The sequence below is a fragment of the Phlebotomus papatasi genome, chromosome 1 (genome assembly GCF_024763615.1).
Source record: "Phlebotomus papatasi isolate M1 chromosome 1, Ppap_2.1, whole genome shotgun sequence".
Lineage (NCBI taxonomy): Eukaryota > Metazoa > Arthropoda > Insecta > Diptera > Psychodidae > Phlebotomus > Phlebotomus papatasi.
In genome coordinates this window covers 3,322,107-3,344,868 of record NC_077222.1, presented here as the reverse complement: position 1 = coordinate 3,344,868, position 22,762 = coordinate 3,322,107, and the positions used below count along the sequence as shown (strand labels likewise).

General features: G+C 33.5%; 1 protein-coding gene and 1 long non-coding RNA gene across 3 annotated transcripts in view; both read left to right on the top strand.

Annotated features, from left to right (window-relative positions):
- Positions 1 to 992: 992 nt before the first annotated feature.
- LOC129799936 (cytotoxic granule associated RNA binding protein TIA1) overlaps positions 993 to 22,762 on the top strand; it is a 93,892-nt gene continuing 72,122 nt past the window's right edge. For both annotated transcript variants that reach the window (XM_055844235.1, XM_055844234.1), the window contains exon 1: positions 993 to 3,399. In XM_055844235.1, the coding sequence (XP_055700210.1) occupies positions 3,180 to 3,399 (220 nt within the window). In that variant the 5' untranslated portion in view covers positions 993 to 3,179. The remainder of the gene's footprint in view (positions 3,400 to 22,762) is intronic.
- On the top strand, positions 12,069 to 21,997 carry LOC129799937 (uncharacterized). The gene is made up of 3 exons (XR_008751560.1): positions 12,069 to 12,898; positions 12,976 to 13,088; positions 21,551 to 21,997. It is a non-coding gene; the product is annotated as an uncharacterized LOC129799937 (long non-coding RNA).

Genomic DNA, 22,762 nt, shown 5'->3' with positions numbered 1-22,762 from the left:
AAGCATTTGAGAGAAGACTTTTTGAACCGAGAAGTAGGAAAATATGGATTGGGGTAATACAATGGTCTCAGACTGGAGGCTTAGCCCAGTTCATAAATGTGTCTGGAACTAAATTTAAAACAACAAGCAATTTTAATGGGTTTTCAAAATCTAATGATCCTTTTGCCCTTGATACCTAAATTTCAATTAAAATTTGCCAAAAAATCTTGCCTGATAAGAAATTAGATCCCAAACACGTTGACACAACTAACTAATTAAGTTATACAGTCTTTAGATTTAAGGTTTATCCAAATGGCTTAATTTTTCTAGTTTCTTATCTGTCAAGATTTTTCGGAAAAATCCAACTTAAGATTGGATTATTAAGGGCAAACAATCTTTCGATTCTCAAAAACCAAAAAAATGGTTGCTATTCAGGATTTAGAGACCTTCGGTAAGTGGGCTAAACTTTTAGTCTAAAGGCCAATTTAGCTTAACTAAGCCAAATAGCTAACCCTTAGATCTAAAGCACATATAAAGCTCAGTGGGGTTCCGGTCAAAATCCCGAAAGCCAAAATTCCGAAAGACAAAATCCGGAATTCTTAAAAGTGTCATACCTAATCCCACGATTGCATCAATGCTTGCTGGAGGCAAAGGGAAATTTTCTTGTTTTGGGAAATGATTCTAAACATACTCCTCCATATAATCTCATCCCTTTTAGGATTTTAAACATTCGGGATTTTGGCTTTCGGGATTTTGGCGTTTTCGGGATTTGGGCTTTCATAATTTTGGCTTTTGGGGATTTTGGCCTTTTCGGGATTTTGGCTTTCGGGATTTTGGCTTTTGGAATTTTGGCTTTTTCAAGATTTTGGCTTTCGGGATTTTGGCTTTCGAGAATTTGGCCCTTTCGGAATTTGGCTTTAGAGAATTTCGCCCTTTCGGGATTTGGGCTTTCGTGATTTTGGCTTTTCGGGATTTTGGCTGCCTCAGAGCTCAGTTAGTTTTTTTTTTTTTGAAAGGGAGATTTCCAAGTATTCTAGTTTAAATGGGGCTTGAGTCACCCTGAGATAGCGTTTATGTTGAGTGAACATTCCTTCGGAGTTTCGACCCTGTATCCTAGCAGAACACGGCAATAAGCACAGGGTGTATGGGGAGGTTAGAGGGGTGAAGTGGGGTACTTCCACCCCTTGTGACGATGAATTTGCAGTGTGAGGATGGTCTCGTTCGTATCCTTTGTTTCGAGACACCACTGCCTTGCTCTCTTCTCTCGGCCAGAACTTCGTGATCCAAGTCGTGTGAACGCGGCATTGTGCGCGCGTCGAGCTTTCCCATAGAGCTTCCACAACTCGTGCTGGCAACTTTTGTGTTTATGTGCTCAGAGAGACGGCCATCATCATCCACGGAGTCAGTCCTGTGGATTTTTCTGTGTTAGTTAGAGCAGTGTTGCCTCACGATTTAGTGCGTTTTAGCTAGAACCCTGTGTGCTTTTGGCTGTATAGTTCCTGTATGTAAAAAGAAGAAACTTTATTGTAATCAAATCACAAAAAAAAGAGGAAGTAATATTTACCAACTTACTACGCAAAACGGAAATTACATTTCAAAAGGAATACCCCATCCCCCAGATAAAGGATACGGCAGTTGAAATATCCCGAAAAGAAAAAAAAACCTTCAGGAAGAACAAAATCAAGCTTGTAGGCTCAGTGTTTTGAAAAAATTTTCCCAGTGAGTGAGAGAGCAGAAAGGACAAGGCAGAAAAACAAAGAATGAAAACTAAGTTTAACTCTTTACCACACACCCAAATCCAATGTATAAAAAAAGTCCAAAACTCCCTCTAAAAGCTCTCTAAATTCACAATTGTAAAATTTGTAACTATATCATACACGGATAAAAATTGTATGTTCCATCGCCAAGAGGAAAAGAAAATTGTTCTGTTCGATGTTCTGCACCAATCTATGTGTATTATGTTGTTAGTCGTCGTATAGGAGACTACAGAGGAAAGACTATTTGCAAAAAAAAAAAAACAGAGAAAAGCTAAAAAGTTCAACACAAAAAGTCGTAGAGAAAAACTTTTCGCAGGAAGACAAGAGAATAATTTTAGAAGCAAATAAAAAAAAAGTGAAGCAAATCCTTTTTTTCGTGTGGTTTTCTCCCCTTTCTGGCCACTGGAAAGGCTTTAAAAAAAGGAGAGTGGATAGATTTATCCAGAACAAAGCCATGAATTAATTAAATCCACTATATTTCCAACATCAATTTAAAAGGGAGTGAAAAGATATTAAAAAATTTATGTTCCTGTGTCACTATTCACAAAAAAAGGACAGCATCTGATACGGTGAACGACAGCCAGGACAACAAAACACAAAAAAAGGAGCTGCACTGTAATAATTTCTCTTCACTTTCGCAATAAAATGAAAATTCGTCAATTTATCAGTACTACAGGAGAGCGAAAGACATAAAAAATCAGACTGTTTGCAAACGCGAGGATATAACATAAAAAAAAGTCATACCATTCAGGGAAAAATCGGATTGATCCCATTTTCTCGCTGGAAAATTCTTCATTGCATAGTTTTCCACAGCTGCAGAGGAGCTCTTGCAAAAAAAAACACAGAACCGAGCGAGAACAAGGAAAAAGTCATAAATAATAGCGAATTGACTAATTTATTAGTTTCAACCCCGTTGAGAGATACAAAAGAGCGAAAAGAGAATCCGAGTGTCAAGGAAAAAAAATCCCCTGTGAACAAGAGACGAAAATTCAGCACAGGGTGATAAAAAAAGAAGCTTTTTGCAGAATTTGAAAATGATATAGAAGAGGAAAAACGAAGGAGAAATTTCAGCAGAGAACAAGAAATAAAAAAAAGAAACAGAGTCCAACTAGCACCCCAAGGATAGAGGAGCCAGAGTGGTAAACCTCGGCAGGAATCCAACAAATTCAAAAAATTGTCATTCCCATTGTTAAAATTGCTAAAAAAAAAAGTGTGATTGAGAGTGAAAGACAGGAAATATTTCAGTCAATTAATTGATTGAATCAATCTCAGGAGTGACAAGTGGAAATAACTATATACACGTTATAATATATATATTTGAGAACGAAAGAAGGCGGCAAAAAGAAAAACCCCAAAGAAGTTTGAGGAGGAGGAGGAGGAGGAGAAAACCAATTCCTTTGGTGAATCACGACCTTTTTTCTTCTCGCAGAGGCAGAATAGAAGATGTTGGCAATGTCTACCCTCATGATGCCAGCACCAACAATGGCACTGGGTGCACCACCCCTCGCGGTGGGCCACCACAAGCCACCCGAGCCAAAATTATTAATTGCGCACAATCAACCACAACCTTCGCATCAAATCCAGGTTGTTCAGCCTAATCAACAGCAGCAGCAGCAGCAACAACAGCAGCAGCAGCAACACATTATGAACAACTGCAAACAAGGTAAATGGACTTTTGGGGAATGCTTTTCGGTTTTGCTCTCCTCTATTTGTTCATTGTTCTGGGTGTTTGTGTTCGTGGACCTAAAGAGATGCTTTGCACTCTAAACAGAGTTGCTAAGTCTCTAGATTCATGCTAAATTACATAGACTTAATTTTAAGGATGCTTGAATTATATTTAACCCATTCCTTACCATGGTATTATAAATCATACGTAAATTGAGTGATTTTAGATGAAATATTCCTGGGTAACTGATACTCGAACTGCTGTCGGGAATAGATTTTTAGTAACTTTAGTTCTTCAATTACTTGGGAAAAATAGTCCGACAGAGATGAAAATACATTTTGTTATTGTTTTCTTGCTTCGCGGCAGGTCATGTAAAATGTTTGCTCAAAATGGCGAACGGAAAAATTGACATCCCGTCGAATTTGTTAAAATTGGTGTCTTTCCTCTTTCCTGATTTGAATTCTGGTTGCCAATTTGTTTTCTTGGATAGTTACTCTATCTAAATCAATCGAGTTTGTAATGAATTAATGCACAGAATTTAAATTCACTGACCGTTAAGACGTGTGTTTGAGGGCGAATCTCCGCGCCCCCATAATAGATAATTTTTTTTTCTTTTCAAAAAATTCATCTATTAATCTGTAGGAAACTAATCCCAAAATATGAACATTCTATCTCAAGTATTTCTGGTACATTGACTGAATGGGTTAATACATTCCTACTTGGATCATGTGGGTATCTTAACAGTAGAGTTTCTCAAATCTGAATATCACAACCCAGCGAGCACAGTTAGCTAAAACAGGCAGCGTTTTTTATTTATTTATTTATTTACTTCCCAAATATGTGCTGAAGCTGCGTCTGCCGCCGACTTACCATTACCGGCCACTCCAAGTAAATGGCAGAAACCCTGGTTCACTGACCGTTTAAGCCAACTCAAACAATCGAGTTAAGCTGAAAAAAAAATCAGCTCAATAAATTACAGATTACAGTAGAGTCCCGCTATAGGCCATCGCTCGACCGATCGAATTTATCGACCGTTGATTTCAAAACACTGATTTTAAGTGAGGTTATGTTTTTTTAGTGTGCGACATGCAATGTTGTGACAATTATTTTAATATTTTTGGCAAACTTTATTGAGTAATTGTGATAACTGTGATCGATAATGAAGAGAGCGCAGACAAGTACTACAATCGCAAAGAAAGTGGAAGTCGTCGAGCAATTTCAATACTACAAGTCGTTGATTATTTTAAAAAATGACATGGACTATAGTGCGATCCAAGTGTCAAATTTGGAACTAAATATGGACTATAGCAAGACTATACTGTAGTTGCTCACAAGACTTAGTTTAAGTGGACTCATTTGGCATGGTAAGGAAAGTGGGGAAGAAGCAAAGCACAAGGTATGGGATTAAGTGAGAACGGACTTCATAGAAGTACGTGTTGTTGCCACTGAATTCAGTTAGGTACAATAAATGTAGAGATAATAGAAATAGAGAGACTTACGCAGAAGATCCAACGGAAAAGAATAATAATTGAAATATTTAAAATAATGAAGACAGAAAGTACTCAATAGTTAGTCAGAAATGGGTAAAAATTGAAAAGACAAAAATAGACAAATAAAGATTTTCAGCTAAAAGCACCAGATAGAGTTACTACATCACCGAGGTGTCACATATGAGGCGCTCGGAGCAAAAAAACTCTAAGTCGTATGCATTTCCCTATTAAAATAGCGTTTTTTTTTGCTCTGAGCTCCTTATATAAGATTAATATTAATATTAAGAAAAGCCGGAGAGAGGGGTATATAGTATTCAAAATTCAAATGGAATATCACGTGTGTTAGAAAGAGTACACTCTAATGGAGTAATACGACGAGTAAGATATTACTGTTCGTATTAATTGCTTTCTGAATCGTATTACAGGCAAATCGAGCAATTTTCCATGCGTGCCAACTGTGATTCGGTCAGTTTTCGAGCGAAGCGCGAGAGAGAGGCATGGTAAAACACTTGCTATCTTTTTTTGCCATTCTCGCAGTTTAGAAAGTATCAATCTTAATATTAATCTTATATGTGACATGGTCATCAGGGTAACAGGGAAATTATTAAAATAGAAAAAAGTAAGCAAAGAGTAAGAAGCTAGAAGAGAGTTGAAAGTCCGCACCAAAGACAGCAACCATAAGATGGATCACCCCAAAGTATTAGGTATTAGGTGAGCTCACTTAAAGAGAAAAGGAAAACGAGCAGTAATGAATCTGTGAGACAATTTAAGGAGCGAACACTTCACAGTATATTTTTGCTGAGTCGATTAGCAAAAATATGCTGACCAGTCAGCAGTACTCAAAAAAAAAAAGTGCTAACCAAATATATGGAAATGGCACTGCCTCGCGAGTGTCGTTTTAAGGTTAGCAGATTTCAGCTGAAAATAAACATGTTTTCAGCTTAATTGAAATTGGGTAGCATTTGGTGCTCATTGGGAAACTCGAATTATGACAGTTGAATTCAAGATAGAACTATCAGGTTATGTTAAAAATTTTTATGTTGTGGTTGATATTGATAACCATATTTCTCTGCTGCTTCCTGGGGGGGGGGGGGAATTCTGTATCTCTGTGAAGTGTTCACCTGTCAAAATCGGTGTACATTTAACTAAAGTGATAGCAAAAGAGATTCTGTAACTTGTGATAGCTGATAGCTATTGCAATCGTATGAAATGAAAAAGGAAATAATGGTGCTATTCCAATGAAAAATGAAAATGTTTTTAGAACTTTTAGGGATTTTCAAGCTTTGTACGTACTATGACTATATTCTCACCTATTTTTACATGAAATAACTTCGTCGGAACTGATCACATTAACATGATACTATTTTTAATTAATAAAATTATTATTATTATTCACGCCGAGATATTTCTTAATGGAGATTTTTCTTTCAAAAGTTCCTTTTTTATTAAGTTTACTAGTTATCAAGACAATGATACTACCATTACTGTTAGAAAAAAAATTAATTTATGTTATTTTTTATTCTAATGGTTACCTTGGAGGTTATTCCTACCCTGGAAGTATGACCTGAGGATGCCCAAATAATTACTAGGACTAAACGATAACATTAACGTTATGCTGACTTTATTTGGCTTCTTGGGTATTAGGTTTAAAAATTCCTCTGCCATTGAGGCTATTTACACCGCCGCATTAGATTGGGATTGAACTGTTCCACAATCGGATTTCGGATAATTAAGTCTTAATCTAAGGCCGCAATCCCAACGATTTCATTGAGGTCAATTAGACTGTCGTATTAGATTTTGACCGAATTGTCCCAAAAACCGATTTTGAGACAATTCAATCTCAATCCAATGCGGCGGTGTAAATGGCCTCATTGATTAGTACAAGGAGATTAAAATACTGTCTTTTCAATAAGAAAAAGGCACTTTAAGAAATATTGCACAATGTATTTGACGTGTTTTTCGGCCGCATTGATACAAAATCGACGTACGTGATCTCATTACAGAAGGCAGTTTAACTTTAGATTTTTTATTGCATTACCATTGTATGCAACCATTTATTTCAAAATTAAACGATTTTTGCTTATTTACAGAGGAAAACAAAAATGTTGGGGAGAGCTTCTAAATTTTGAGGAAAACAATTTAAAGTCAGAATTTTCACATAATAAATAATACATAACAGTATGACATGTAAACACGTCAAATTATTCTTATTACCAATTTTTCAAATTAAAAGCTTAAAAAGGCGACAGAGAACATATTTGTAAACCGATTGCAGCAAGTTTAGAATTATTTGAAAGGTCTTCGAATTCTGAACAAATTTCAACTAATTACGTACTGGTAATTTATCGTTAATGCACCAGTAGCAAATTTCTTATCAGAGATTCTTTTATTTTCGTTATGCATTTTCCTAAGTATCCCATACCTATAAGAAGTAGCAAAGTTAGATCAACTCTGTGAAGAATAATAAGTTCTGTGGATACAGAGGTATTTAATAGTAGTATATAATATTTTGGGTTGCTGGAAAATGTACTTTGGAGCTACTTCTCTAGGGTAAAGAAATTCTCTCATCTTCCTTCCTAAAAGTTATGCTCAGCTCAGTGGCATACATAAATGTACATCCCATGTGAATTTAAATAGGCACCACTCCCAAAATTAATTGTCCATGGGGCTCTGTATGAGGTGAGTGTGTGAATGGGGCATGTTTTGAATTGGTCAACCCTCAATTGTTGGGCAGAGAGAAGAAAGTCCGGGTGTTGTGGATATGATATAGGAGAAACTTGAGATGAGATTTCCTCTGTTGGTGTTTCCGACTGAATTTTGTATGTGCATTTAGATTGAAAGTTTGTTCTTCCACACACGAAATAACTACCCAATGTACTTGTGTGTTAGTGACACATAAAAGCACACCCATAAAAGCTCTCTCCATTCCAATTTTTGGAGGTTGGAGGCAAAGATGAAAGAGCATGGAGGGTCTATGTTTGTTTAAAATTTTCGCGAATATGTTCACAGTCAATTTGAGGAGTTTCATGGAGCGAACACTATTCACATATATTGCTGTGCGAGGAAAATGAAAATCCATGAATAGGAGAACCTCACAAATGAGATATGTACTTTATTGGTGGAAAGTTAAATGCAATAAATCGTTCTTTCATGTACCCTCCTCCCTATACCCCAAATAATATGAACCAGCCCAAAAGTGATCCGACAGCCAAAAAAAAAAAAAAAAAACAGAGACAAAGGGGCTGCAAAGTGTCCCAACTTTGCAGAATGCTCGAGAGTGTTATTTTGATTCTAATGGCTCGGGCACACCTTTTAGATCAAGAAAATTTCATGAAGTCGAATTTCGGATCCCTTTCTTTTTCACATGTTTTGCATAATGTCTATCTCATTCTCTCGCACTCTTCTTCTTCTCTTAAACATCACTCCAAATTCAATTAACTCAATCAAATTTGGTATGCGAAAGAATGAGATAGTCATATGCAAAACATGTGAGAAAGAAAAGGTTTCGAATTTCGACTTCATGAAATTTTCCTGATCTAAAAGGTGTGCCGGAGCCATAAGTTTTAAAATTTGATTTAGCATTAATTGTTTCAATTAAGTGAATTGTTTAGAAGTAGTCAACTAATGGTTTTTTAAGCATCGTGATTATGTGACATCTATAATTTTGTAAAGTTTTTGTTTCACTTTATTACCGTTTTAAGACATATCCAAAATTATTTATAAATGCAAAGAATTGAATTTCTGTTGGAAAAGAAATTCACGAGATCAATAGGAGGAGGTAGGGCTACTTTGAGCTGTGGGGCTACGTTGATATACGATTTTCGCATATTTCTAAATGAAATTTTGATTTAACGTAATGTAAGTTTAGTTCTACAAAACAATTGTGGAAATAATTGTAAAGTCCAGCTTCCTTTAATAGTATGCGAAAAAGTCGGAATCTACGTTGGCCCTCAGCTAAAAGTGGCCCTACCTCTCTCTATGTATATAGTTCACATGTATTCAGCTTTCGAAGACCTTTCAAATGAGTACAAACTTGTCACAATCGGCTAAGAAATGCGTTCTCCGTAGCCTTTTTAAAGTTAAAATTTGAAAAATCGTTAAGAGGAATGATTCAATTCAATGTCATTAGTGTAGGGGAAGTACTCTCCCTTCGAACGTTCATGCCTTCGAATAATGTGAATTTTCTTTTATTTTTCCTAAAAGACTTACACATTTCTCTTAAATATTAGTTAGCTTATCATCAATTATTGATAATTACGTGATAATTATGCGTAGTTTCTTGGGAAAAATAAAAGAGAATTCGTATTATTCAAAGGCATGTACGTTCCAATGGAGAGTACTTTCCCTTATGTAGAAGAAACGGTTATTTACGGCGGAAAACAACAAGACTCGCAGAAAAATATTCAAAAGCACCTTTTAAAGAATTCTGAAATACTCATTATAACCAGATTTATAAAATTCGGTACCTATTATACTTAATCTTTTCATATCTTTTGCCTTCCCAGTGGCCAATCCACTACTGTCTTTGTCATTCCTGACAAATTGTAAGGCATAGTCCACGCTAATTCGTAATGTATTTGTAATGTATGCAAGTAATGGATGACATTTTGACGGACAAGTCAGCTGTCTAGTTTGGTGTTGTTTATTTAACATTGACATTGATGGTGTTGTATATTTAAATCGATATCCAGAGCACTATCAGTTTCAGGACACGATCATCTCAGTCAAAAAAATTCTAGGCTCAAGAACTGATAAGGAAACTAAAGCAATATCAACAAATTTTACAATTCGCCACCAAAACCTACTTTTTTTTAAGATTGTTCAACGTCTGTTCAATTCAAAATTGTCAGTATTTATATTTTCGCTCTATATTAAAGGTTTCTATGGGCCTACTGCCCTACCGGCCAATTTCGTTGTCAAATTTTAAGATGCCAACCACCGGCTTCAAAAACCTTTATAAATAATTTGGCTGTTGTTTTTGACTATATAGGGTATATAGGCTATTCAAGCGAATAATTCATGGGTTAGTTATGAAGATCCTGAAATTGATGTTGCTCAGGACATCGATTTTGATTAGTTTTGTAGGCTAGCTAACAGTTTAGGACTCGCTTAAAGTGAAATTTTAACCAAATACTATAATAAAGTTTGGTTGGTGCCCGGATAACTAAATAAAGCATGGATATGTACGTACACTGGTAAGAATAAAAGGATCACATTGACCCAAATTTGATTCTTTTGCAAAGGATGGACCCAATTTTAAACTCAGAATTCACATTTATCATAATAAAACGTGCTTATTTGATCCATCCTTTGCAAAAGGATCAAATTTTGATTAATTTTATCCTTTTATTTTTACCAGTGTAGTTTGATCACTGTTATACGGTCTATGTAAGGTTTTCTAACCATTTTGTTGAACCAAAATCCATTATTGATACCAGGGGCATGACATTTCCCATGTTTCCCATATGTTTCTAGCGTGCCGAAAAAACTTCTGAGTTTATTAGCTGTTTTATATCATTGTAGAATGAAGTAGCAAATAATGCAAATACAAAATAAAAGCCGATTTAATAATGAAAAGGCAACCGAAAACCCCAAATTGGCTACCTACGTAGTTTTGGAGATATCTCGTGAAATGTGTACGAAAACAGGGAAAAAATTATACTGAAACTGGTCGCAATTTTCAGAGCTAATGTCACCCCCACCCCTGATTGATACATATTTTGCATATGGGACTGTATTTTGATTAAATTAGCCATAATTTAGGATATAAGGGAAAAATACCAGAAGTGGAAAATGTGTTTGTAACAGCCGGATGCCATAATATTGCACTCCTATTAACGTAAATAATCCGTAAAATAAAATTTTAGTCCAAAAAGTTGCGTTTCAGAACAAGGGACAAAATTGTACCAATGCATCCTTTCCTCAAAAGACTGTAAAAAATATTGGTCCTGTTGCCAAAAAATTCTTATCAGACATATTTTGTAGCTTTATAATAGGGATTTCTAAGAAAAAAAGTTTGAGGAGAAATATAAATTAGATCCTGAGATATTAATTGTTTTTATAGAGAACTGTGAAAATTGCAAATAGTGAAAATGCATGTATTTCTGAGGGCGAACAAGTGTAAGGTTTATTTAAATTTCCCATAAGAGACAGTAGGGGAAACCGGGGCAGAATTAACCACGTATAGTATTAGATAGTGGTATCTTATAGTTTGCCTACGAAGGAATATTGAGGAAACCACTCTTTATTTTAAATATATAGTTCCCTTCCTATTCATTGAAATATTTATCAGCCTCATACAAACATTTTTTGCACAAACGCAATTAAAAATCTCATTTAGTGGCTAATTCTACCCCGGTCTCCCCTAATAGGTTAAGCAGTCATATCATGCCTCAGTCAAGCATACTGTAATGTCTGTATTGACCACTGGGTTGATAACTCGTAATCAGTTTGATATCGATTTCTGTGACTACAGAAAATTATACGTCCGGATTTGAGTTTTCACTGATGAAGACGCACATTCCAATTGTTGGCCAACAATTTCCTTCTAAAGGAAGGGTCATTCAAAGACTTCAAGCCGATATCTCAAACCGATTGGTCACTAAATTTCATAACAAAAAGATAAATACCGCCCGTCCAGTAATTTCAGTCGAAACTTCATAATTCCAAAATTCTATGAGAATATGATGCCTTGAGGATTTAAGAAGTTGAAATGCGTATCTAACTCAAAATCAATGGTTATATACATATCATGGCTCCTTCTGTGAAGTTCGAGCAACAAAAAAAAGCTCCCGGACTTGAATTGAGAATCACTCACAGTTGGAAGCTCTTCGCAGTTCGTTTTTCTCTTGCGGCAGTGCTTTTGTATGTGCTTTTTAGATCGTACATGAATTTCATGTGGTGTGCGCGGTATTTAAAGCAAACATGAGCAAGAATTCGTCGTATTTGAACAAACGTCAAATGATATTTTTTCCCAATTCGAAACGACCGTTTTTACACTGTAATTTGTTCGGTACAAATTAATACACAAGTTTGCAGAAAAAAATGTATAAATATGATAAAATTTAACTATTTGTTCATTATTCTTAAGTTTTTTAATTAAAAACTTCACGAGTAGTGCGTGAAATAGTGAAAATGAGAAATAAAGAACAATTTTTCCCTCCCGGACACAAAACATGTCATTGTGAGGTTATGTTTCATTGTTTACATTTCAAGAAATTGTTTTGTTGTAAAAATATCAGCTTAAAATAGCCGTTTTCAGAATTATTAGTGATATTTATTAAAATATTTGTAGTGAAAAGTTATCACAGGGCAAGATTTAGTTAAAAACGAATGAAATCAAGTGCCCTGTGATGTGTGTAAAAGTGTTTTGATGATGATTTCTGGACAGAGTTTTTGGACAAAAATCACCAGAATACATCAATAAAGTACGTCCGCGAAACTAACAAAAAGAGTATTAAGTGAAAATATACTATTTGAAAGCTCCTGGACATATTGTTGGTTAATTTTGAGTGCTCATCCAAGTGCAAATACAGTCCGGAGAGCTTCAAATTTGATACTGAAATGAGCTTCCGGAAGGAGTTTTTATAAAGAGCCAGAGACGGAGGAAATTTCAGATAGGCCACAGAAGATGTTCCCATTAAATTAACAAGACAGGAAAGAAGTAACGATGACTCTGGTTTAGTCGCGTTAGTACCACAGGAGTCGAAATCATCGTCGCCGTTGAAGACGTCCGGAAGGAGAAAATTCAGCACAGAAGTGTCTGAATTCGTGGAAATTATTCTGCAGGGATGTTCCGGTGAGAAGGAGGCGACTGATTGTCTTCAATTTTTGGAGGATTTTGGAAAATTTGTACCCTCCACTCTTGATCACGTAAGCGTCATCAAACGTGGTGTATTTCTTGTTGGACTTCTCACTCGAAGAGACTTCTCATGGATGTACGTCTCGTAGAACAGAACCTCCAAGATAAAATTTTGACGAATGTCTTTTGGATTTCATTAGATCAGGTATGTTTTGCATGAAGGTTATGCTTCCTAGTGCATAAAATTACTAATCAATGAATATGAATATTTTCAATCCTCAGCATTAATTCTGGCTAAGATGGTAAACAGTATCTTTGAGGTCATACTATAGTTTGCCTCCCCGGTTGGGCTGCTGCCTTATCTAATGGCCTGTACAGACAAATGAAGGATCGCAGTAAGTATTTTTCTAATTTAATCTAAAAGTGAATTCAGCATTTAACTCTTTCGTCCCTTTTGGGACTCTGAGTATCCAAAGCAGAATATGAATGTTCTGTGAAAAACAAAGTTTTTTTTTTAATTGTTCAGAACTGATAAAAATCATTCTTGTGGATGATTACAAACTATAAGGATGTCCAAATGTAAGATATTTTTTGTAGGGCCTCAATTAATTCCTGAGCTTAGATATTTTTGATTAAAAAATGGTAAAATTGTCTTGCAGCATATGCTGCAAGCAGGAATTAACCCTTTAACTCTTTCGTCTCTTGGGACTGTAGTACCCAAGGAAGCATATGCATCTTCTATCAAAAACAATGTTTTTTAATTATTCAGAACTGATAAAAATCCGATTCTTGTGGATGATTACAAACTATAAGGATGTCCAAATGTAAGATATTTTTTGTAGGGCCTCAATTAATTCCTGAGCTTAGATATTTTTGTTTAAAAATTGTGAAATTGGCTTGCAGCATATGCTGCGGTCCGGAAAAAGTTAACGACGAGCCACTTTTTCCGGACCAAAAATCTAACCGATAAACCAAATCAGTGAAACGTGTTACATCTAACCTTCAAAAGTCCAAGAGATTCTGATTCAGTGTATTTTCTATCTCTACGAGCGACAGGGACAAGAATAGTCCAAAAATGTACATCAACTATATGACAATACTAGTGAATGATAATTTTCACTATATTAAAAAATATTATGTTTGAGTATTTTAGATTCTTTTTCCAAAACGATTTTGCTTAAAAAAGATTGGCAGTATAAAAGAATTAAAATCATTTTTCAATATGAGAATTTAAAAAATTCGCCATTTTTTAGCTTAAATTTTTACTGTATAGCAAATATCTGGAGACTTGCAAAAAATATCCCAGATTCCCTCAATCTTCTACTTTACAATTATGTACAAACATAAGAAAAAAAGAACTTTAGGTAGTCAGGAAAAATTATTTTCTTTATGGGACACCGGTGTTCCAATCGTCCTTAAAGGGTTAATTGAGGCCCTACAAAAATATCTTACATTTGGACATCCTTATAGTTTGGATTCATCCACAGGAATAAGATTTTTATCAGTTCTGATACTGAATAATTAAAAAAAAAACATTGTTTTCACAGAACATTCATATGCTGCTTTGGGTACTCAGAGTCCCAAAAGAGACGAAAGAGTTAAAAAGTAAGATAACAACTTTTTATAGGCAAAAAGAACAATGCAAATTTTCCGAGTTACAACAAAAAACAACTGAATTTATCTTTAGATAGGGTTTTCTTTTGGTAATAATCTTACTGCCACCGAATACGTAAACAGTGGAGGGAAGAATTACAATTCCACCCGATAATCATAATACTTTAAAGAACTTAACAAGCCTAGTCTCAAAAAAAAAAACTACGAACAACATAATGCCCTTTTTCTATCAATATAAAAAGTCTATATCTTTTGATTTTATAGTCTTAACTCTTTCATCCCTTTTGGGTCTCTGAATACCAAAAGCAGCATATGAATCTTGTATGAAAAACAATGTTTTAAAATCTTTTAGGTCAGTAAAAAAAATTCAAACTGGTCATTAAAAAATAAAATATTGGTCAGTAAAAAATCAAATTCGGTCAGTAAAAAATTAAATATGGTCAGTAAAAAACTTTTAAAAAATCAGTAAAAAATTAAATTTGGTCGGTACAAAGACAAATTCGGTCAGTAAAAAATTAAATATGGCCAGTAAAAAACTTTTTAAAAAATCGGAAAAAATTAAATTTGGTCAGTAAAAAGTCAGTCTAAAAACACAGAAAATTTCCCTTTGCATCAACAGGCGGTATAAATGACTTCCCAAAGCACGGAAAATTTCCCTTTGTCTCAACAGGCGCTACTGATATCTAAAAAATATAAAATTTGATTTTTACTGACTATATTTAATTTTACGGTCAGTAAGTATTTTATGTTTAACTAACCAAAAAGTCGCAGCCTTTTTTTAATTATTCAGAACTGATAAAATTCGATTTTTTTGGACGATTACAAACTATAAGGATGTTCAAATGTAAGATATTTTTTGTAGGACCTCAATTAATTCCTAAGCTTAGATATTTTTGATTAAAAAATTCTGCAAGCCAATTTCACCAATTGATTCAAAATTAAATTTTTGACCCATTGCAGATAAGTCGGGAGGCCATAAAGGGGGAGGGGGTTAACTTTTTTTATATTCATTGAAAAATTAAAAAAAAACAATCGAAATTGCGAGTTCCAAAAATTTTGTTTTTTTTAACAGTTCGAAAAGTTGAACTTCCAATTTTAAGTTTAATTGGTTTTATGTAATTTTAAAAATGTTTAAATAAATGTATAATAAATGTTTGTAAATAAATCTTATTTATTAAAAAAAAACAAGTTAAACACAAAAGTGGAAGCCCTTCTTTTTATGGAATGTAGTACCCAATGTTCTGATCAACAGTAAAAGAAAAAAAAAATTTGAGAGTGGCTTTTCGAGAAAAAAAAAGTTTTTGATTTTTCAAAAAAACAAATCCTAAATATGAAAAAATTGAACATATATCTAAAATCAAGGATAAGTGTGCCAAATTTCGGCATAGTTGCATGCAAACGCCAAAGTCTCAAGTTTGAAATATAATATCTTTAATAGAAATTGATTTTTTTCATTCCTTCTACTTAAGGAGTGTTGCTTGGAACCTTGTAGACAGTTTATCGTCTTTATTTACTTTAAAATTATTCTTAATACATTTTAAAAAGAATAAAAATGTAGACATAGCTTTGGTGCCCTATTTCGGCCACCTTCATTCTCATAGTTCCTTGCCCTTCGGAAATTCTTCCAATATTTTTCACGTCATCTCGTTTGTCGAAGCTTACTTTTTCTGTTATTCTTTTGCATTGTATAATCTCTTGAGTATGTAAAAACTAAAAATTCATGGAAATACGAGGAACAAAAAATGTGGCCGAAATTGCAAGCTGGCCGGAATTTGGCACACTTACCCAAGTAATGCAAAAGTGGAACCTCACTTTTTCAGGGAATGTAGTACTCAATGTTACTAGTCAATAATAAAAAAATCAAAAATTTTGAGAATGGGGTTTTTGGGGAAAAATAATTTTTAATTTCTTTTAAAAAAAGATTCAGGAAACCACCACAAAAAATGGAGCAGATAAGTCAAAATCAAGTATATTATTTTAAGAGTAAAATTATCTTTTCAAATAATAAAAGAATAGAAGATATCACAGCCCGTTCACGAGATAGTGCATTTTAAAATATTTACCAAAAATCGCAAATGAGGAATGACAGCTCAAGACGTCATCTTTGACGGCATGTATCTCTGGTCAGGATTTTTTTGGGTAAAAAAAACTTATTATTTTATTATCAGTTTATTATTTTATAACGTATTTTAACATATGTAAAATTCAAAAACTTCTGACACCATGAAGGGACCCTTATGGTCATCTTGAGATGGATAGGCCCCAATATAGATTATACAACGCAGAAGCATTAAAAAATAATTATGAATTAAGTTATTAAAAAGCTTCAATATATATATATTTTTTTTACTTTTTGGAAATAATTATGAAGTTCATAAACTTGTATTTACATACCTAATAGCGTTTGGCACTTTAAAATGCCAAAAGATATATCTTGGGATAAGTAGAAAACTCGCTAACATTTATCATAAAAAATTATTTAAATTGGGCGTAAGACCCTCACGCAGCTCACGCAGCTTCAGAAAAAACGGTTAAAATTTAAAATTGTGTTTAAACCTGTTGATAAATTTGTGCATAATAAAACGGTTAAAATAGTGCTGAAATCACGCGCTGCTCAATTAGCAAGAGGTTGAGACGGAGCTTAAAAATCGAAAACCTGTATAATAAAACGGTCAAAGCTCTGATTAAAAAACACGGAAAGGTCAACCACAAAACGGTCAAGATTGCGCTGAAAACACGCACAGCACAATCATAAAACGGTTAATGAGCTTAAAATTACGCGCCGCTCAATCATAAAACATTTAATGCGCTTAAAATAACGCACAGCATAATCATAAAACGGTTAATGCGCTTAAATTCCGGAGCAGTTCAAACATAAAACGGATAATGCGCTTAAATTCACGCATGGCTTAATCATAAAACGGTTTATGAGCTTAAAATCACGAACAGCTCAATCATAAAACGGCAAATACGCTTAAAATCAGGCACGTATAAATCATAAAAAGCTTAATGCACTTAAAATCACACACAACTCAATTATAAAGCGGTTAAAATTTCGCTGAAAAACACGCTATGCGTGATTTTGAGCGCAATAACCATTTTATGATTGAGCTGTTCGTGATTTTAAGCTCATGAACCGTTTTATGATTAAGCCATGCGTGAATTTAAGCGCATTATCCGTTTAATGATTGAACTGCTCCGGAATTTAAGCGCATTAATCGTTTTATGATTGTGCTGTGCGTGATTTTAAGCGCATTAAGCGTTTTATGATTGAGCTGCGCGTAATTTTAAGCTCATTGACCGTTTTGTGATTGAGCTGTTCGTGATTTTAAGCACAATAATCGTTTTATGATTAAGCTGAGCGTGATTTTAAGCGCAATCTTGACCGTTTTATGTTTCAGCTGTGCGTGACTTTAAGCGCATTAACCGTTTTATTTATTTATTTTTCTTGGGAGTACTGTCTTAGAATGTTTTATTCTTTAGGTTTGTGAGTTAAAGAGAATCCTACGAATATTATGCAAACCACAAAAGCTATAAGGATAATGATCTGTTTGACTAAACTGGTGGTCACGATTTAACATTTTAGAAAAGGAAAAATAATTGCATAAAAAATTGTCTACTATAAATACTCACGAAAAAGAAATAAAAACACGTATTTTAGGGTTCTAATTTGTTTAATGTTATCACTACACTTTTCTCTACACGACACACAGTGTCGCATATTTAATATTATTAATAAAATCACTGAAATCGCGCAAAATCACTGAGAAACTTTGAATCAATTTAAAACAAATAAAATTATTTAGAAAATATTCCATATTGTCACTGTCAACTGAGCAACACGGTAGGCAACATAAATTTCATAGTTCCGTTGCTCGCCACCATGAACGCAAAACATGTGTCCTTCACATATATTTAGTAAGGGGTATTTTGTATGGGAGCTTCTTAAAAGTGAGGTGTGAAAGATAGGGGTTAACTCAGGCTATAATCCACGCTTATCTGGTCAGATGGGATTTTATGCTGAAGCTGTGAGAATCTTACATCCAATTCGAATAATGTTCTTGATGAATTTTAGTGAGTCTTTATATCAATCCAAGATTTTTTTTAACAATCAAATGACAGACGCTATATTATGTATTAAAATATAAGTTTATAAACCAGAGGTGTGCAAGAAACCGTTGAAACCGAATTAACGTCAAATGAAACATGTACGTCAATGGTCAAAACGCTACTATAGCAAACTTATTTTGACGTTAATTCGGTTTCAACGGTTTCTTGCACACCTCTGTTATAAACTATACTTATTTCAAAATAATACAAAAAATGCATTTAAACAAATTAACATTTTAATTCAAATTTATTTTAAATGGTCATGCCTTATAAAATCTGTTTTAGCATTTTCAAATTTATTTTATAAAATAAATTTAAATTGTGCATGACAATTTGAAGATTTTTGTTCGAGAATTTATTTTTTGCTATGAATACTAGAACGCTTGCTAACGCTCATTTTGAAATTGGCGTTTTGTTGGGAAAATATGACGCACAAGAAAGTGTGAAAATCTTTTAATTTGTTTTAGTATAGGAGTCCTATTATATAAAGACAACTCAAAGTAGATTTTTTTGGGGAATATAAATTTCCTAACATAAGAAGATATTTTCACTCAAGATATAGCAAAACGATCTTTGGCAAAGTTAATTTACAAATATTATTATTATTATTATTATTATTATTATTATTAAATTCACAATAATGAGAGAAATTTTTTTGACAAGTATATGCAAATTGAGAATTTCTCAATACCGTGTCCATGGAAAAAGTTTTTTTTATTATTATTTATTTCTTTAATTAGTATTAACGTTAATTTAGTTTTTTGAGCATTTATGAAAAAGAAAAAATGAAATAAAAATACTTTAGAAATAATAAGTAAGTTTAAAATAAATAAGAAAATTTAAATATTTTAGAAACATTAAAAAATATAGTAGGGGAGACCGGGGAGGTTTGGGACACTTTTTCATGTTTTGACTTTGAGAAACTATTCCAAAAAACCACGATAGTGTATTACAATTTTATGCGGTCTATAGGATACTTATGGGTATTGACTTTATAAAAAGTACTCGATAGAACTTGGAAAACAACTGAGTTTTCTTGGAGAAGATAAAACATTTTACTTGACGCTTTGTCCCAAACCTCCCCGATGTGGGGCAGTATGGAACGCAAAAGAGGATGCTTGGGACGCGTTTTTTCTCGCATAATTTGTATTGCTGGAACACATTAATTAATTTTAAATACCAGATTAAAAATATTTCTGATAGAAATAAAAATGTTTCATCTTTTATTTACATTTAGAAATTAATTTCAATTTTATTTGTACAGTAGAGTCATTTATTGTCAATCAATTATTTAAAGTATTTTCTTCTTATTTTCCATCTACCTTTCTTTTCTTTTTTTATTCTAAATATTGCAATCATGATTATCAAATTCCTCAGGCGAGTAGATTTTCTTGCAACTCTTAGTTTTTAACTCATTTATGGATTCCTGTTTGATTTTACGACAACTATTGTATCTGTTTTCTCATTATTTCTCTGAATTATCTCTCGCCTTGCCTTTTCTGGAGAATTTGTTCGAGAAATTTTCGAAAAAAATAGTTTTTAACTAGATTGGGCAAAGATCGAATATCCTCTGAGAAGGAATTGTTGATTCCCAAGACAATGATGGTTTAATTGTCCCTGTAGTTAGAGAAATCTGCTGCACTGATAAACTTTGCACAAGAGGGAGATTTCCAGTAGAAACTGGGCATTACTCTTCATTTTGACAATAAACAATTGCATACCACCTACAATCTTGTCGAAAATCAACGTCCCATTCATCTCCTTTCAGGTGTCCCAAACATCCCCGCGTGTAGTTTTGGTATTTAAAACCATTATGTAAAAAACAAGAGCGTATAATCTCTCAAACTTTTATAAAAATATGTTCCCAGATTACACTGCTACCTAATGAGATAAAAAAGTTTTGATTATATATCGCTGATATAAAATACGAAGAGGAAAACTGAGACGTCAAAATATACGACTTTTATCAATTTTTAAAAAAATGTTCATAGAATTAAAACAATAAAACTGAGGATATCCATTCTTTTAGTCAAGATACATCTTAATATTGCCTACGATACAGTAATGGTTAAATCCCATTTATTTTAAAAATTAATTGAAAAAATCGCCTTGTCCCACACTACCCCTGTCCCAAACCTCCCCGGTCTCCCCTATTAAGTATTAAAATATTGTATTGTACACAATATTATTTAAAAATTCATGAAATTCAAATTACAATTATAGTACTCGAGTCGAGATCTAGTATAGCATATAAATCACGAGTTCAAGTTTTTTGAGTTCTTTTAAGGATTATGGGATGGAATTATACTTATTTTCACCACTGTATTAAAAAAAAACCGCTAATTTTCTCTTAATTCTTTCCGGACCGCAGCATATGCTGCAAGCCAATTTCACAATTTTTAATCAAAAATATCTAAGCTCAGGAATTAATTGAAGTCCTACAAAAAATGTCTTACATTTGGACATCCTTATAGTTTGTAATCATCCACAAGAATCGGATTTTTATCAGTTCTGAATAATTAAAAAACATTGTTTTTGATAGAAGATGTATATGCTTCTTTGGGTACTACAGTCCCAAGAGACGAAAGAGTTAAAGGGTTAATTCCTGCTTGCAGCATATGCTGCAAGACAATTTTACCATTTTTTAATCAAAAATATCTAAGCTCAGGAATTAATTAAGGTCCTACAAAAAATATCTTACATTTGGACATCCTTATAGTTTGTAATCATCCACAAGAATAGGATTTTTATCAGTTCTGAATAATTAAAAACATTGTTTTTGATAGAAGATGCATATGCTTCTTTGGGTACTACAGTCCCAAAAGAGACGAAAGAGTTAAATGAACTTAACAAAAAAGTCTCAAAATGTTCCTCCATGCCAATATAAAAAATCGACATTTTGATTTTTCAGTCTTGACTTCCTTTTTTTTTTTTGTTAAGGTCCATTTAGAATTATGGAATGGAGTTATATTTATTTCCACCACACTGTAGTATAGAAAGAAAAGATAGAGATGGAAATAAAAAAAAGATAATTGATTTTTACATTATTTTCCAAGCATTTGCATTCATTATGTTTTCTTACTGCGTTGATTAATCATATTTTTTTTTAAATATTTTTGTTTTGTTTTTTTAGGTATTTCCTGTGAGTTTTTGATTTTGGGATTGAGTATAATTCCTCTGCACTCACCCCGCAGTACAAAATACATCACATATACTAGTATCCCGAATTCAAATGTTACAACGATTGGAACTTCCGCACGTTGAATAGAACAACATTCAATCAATAAAAAAATAAATAAGATTTTTCTTGATAAATGTTAGTAATTGTGTCCTGTTATGGAAAAATATTATTTTTAAAATTATACAAATTAATATATGCAAATTCATTTCATAGCAAAAAAAACTATTGTATTCAAGTAGAAAATTAAAAAAATAGATTCGATTTCTCAGATTATTTTGAATAAAGTTTTATTAAAATTTTTAATATATTTTTAAATTTACTAAAACATTTAAGCGTTGCTTTCAACTAAAAATGGATACTATTCTACTGTGTACAAATATAATAAAACTACTAAATCTACCAATTTTTTTTTTATTTAAAACCACAATTTATTATCATTTCCAAAATTCTTTCGCCAATTAAGTAAAATTTTCTTTGAGAATATTATTTTACTCCTTTCTTATCAAAAAGAAGTCGCACGGAGCAGACTTTTACAATTTTCGCTAAAGTTCATAAATATTTATTTAAAATTTTGAGTAATATTTCTACAATTTTTATGTATTTCACTTCACACAAAAATCCAGCATTTGAAGTTTCTCTAAAAATTAGTATTCATGTAATGACGGGAAAATCTCTTCTATATATCCTCCCTGGTGAAAGTTAAGACAATGACCCAGATGAGGCCATCCCAAACAGACTTTCTGCGTTTGTAGCACTGAGTGAGTGAAAACTGCCCGGTCGAAAGAGATCTCCAGCATGCTGTCGAAGCGAACATTGTACCTGCAGATGAGCCGGGATCCGCGGCTGTCCAGGAGATGGGCATAGAGGAGTTTTGAGTACCTCTCGGGGAGACATCCGTGATGGTGTTGGTGAATATTGGACTCGCCCAGGACTTGAGTAGGGATCTAGCCGCCCGTAATAGAGATGCATCTATTAACGGAGCCAACGGAGCAGTACAGGGCTTTAGTATTGGGATTGTCTGTCTGCTGTCTGATTGAACGTACATAGTAAATTCTCTAAGAGTCCATCATGTTCCTGACATCGTGCACCTCATCCACCATTGGACTATTCCGAGGCATGATCCTATTCTGACCCATCACACACAACAACATTCTGAATCCGCGA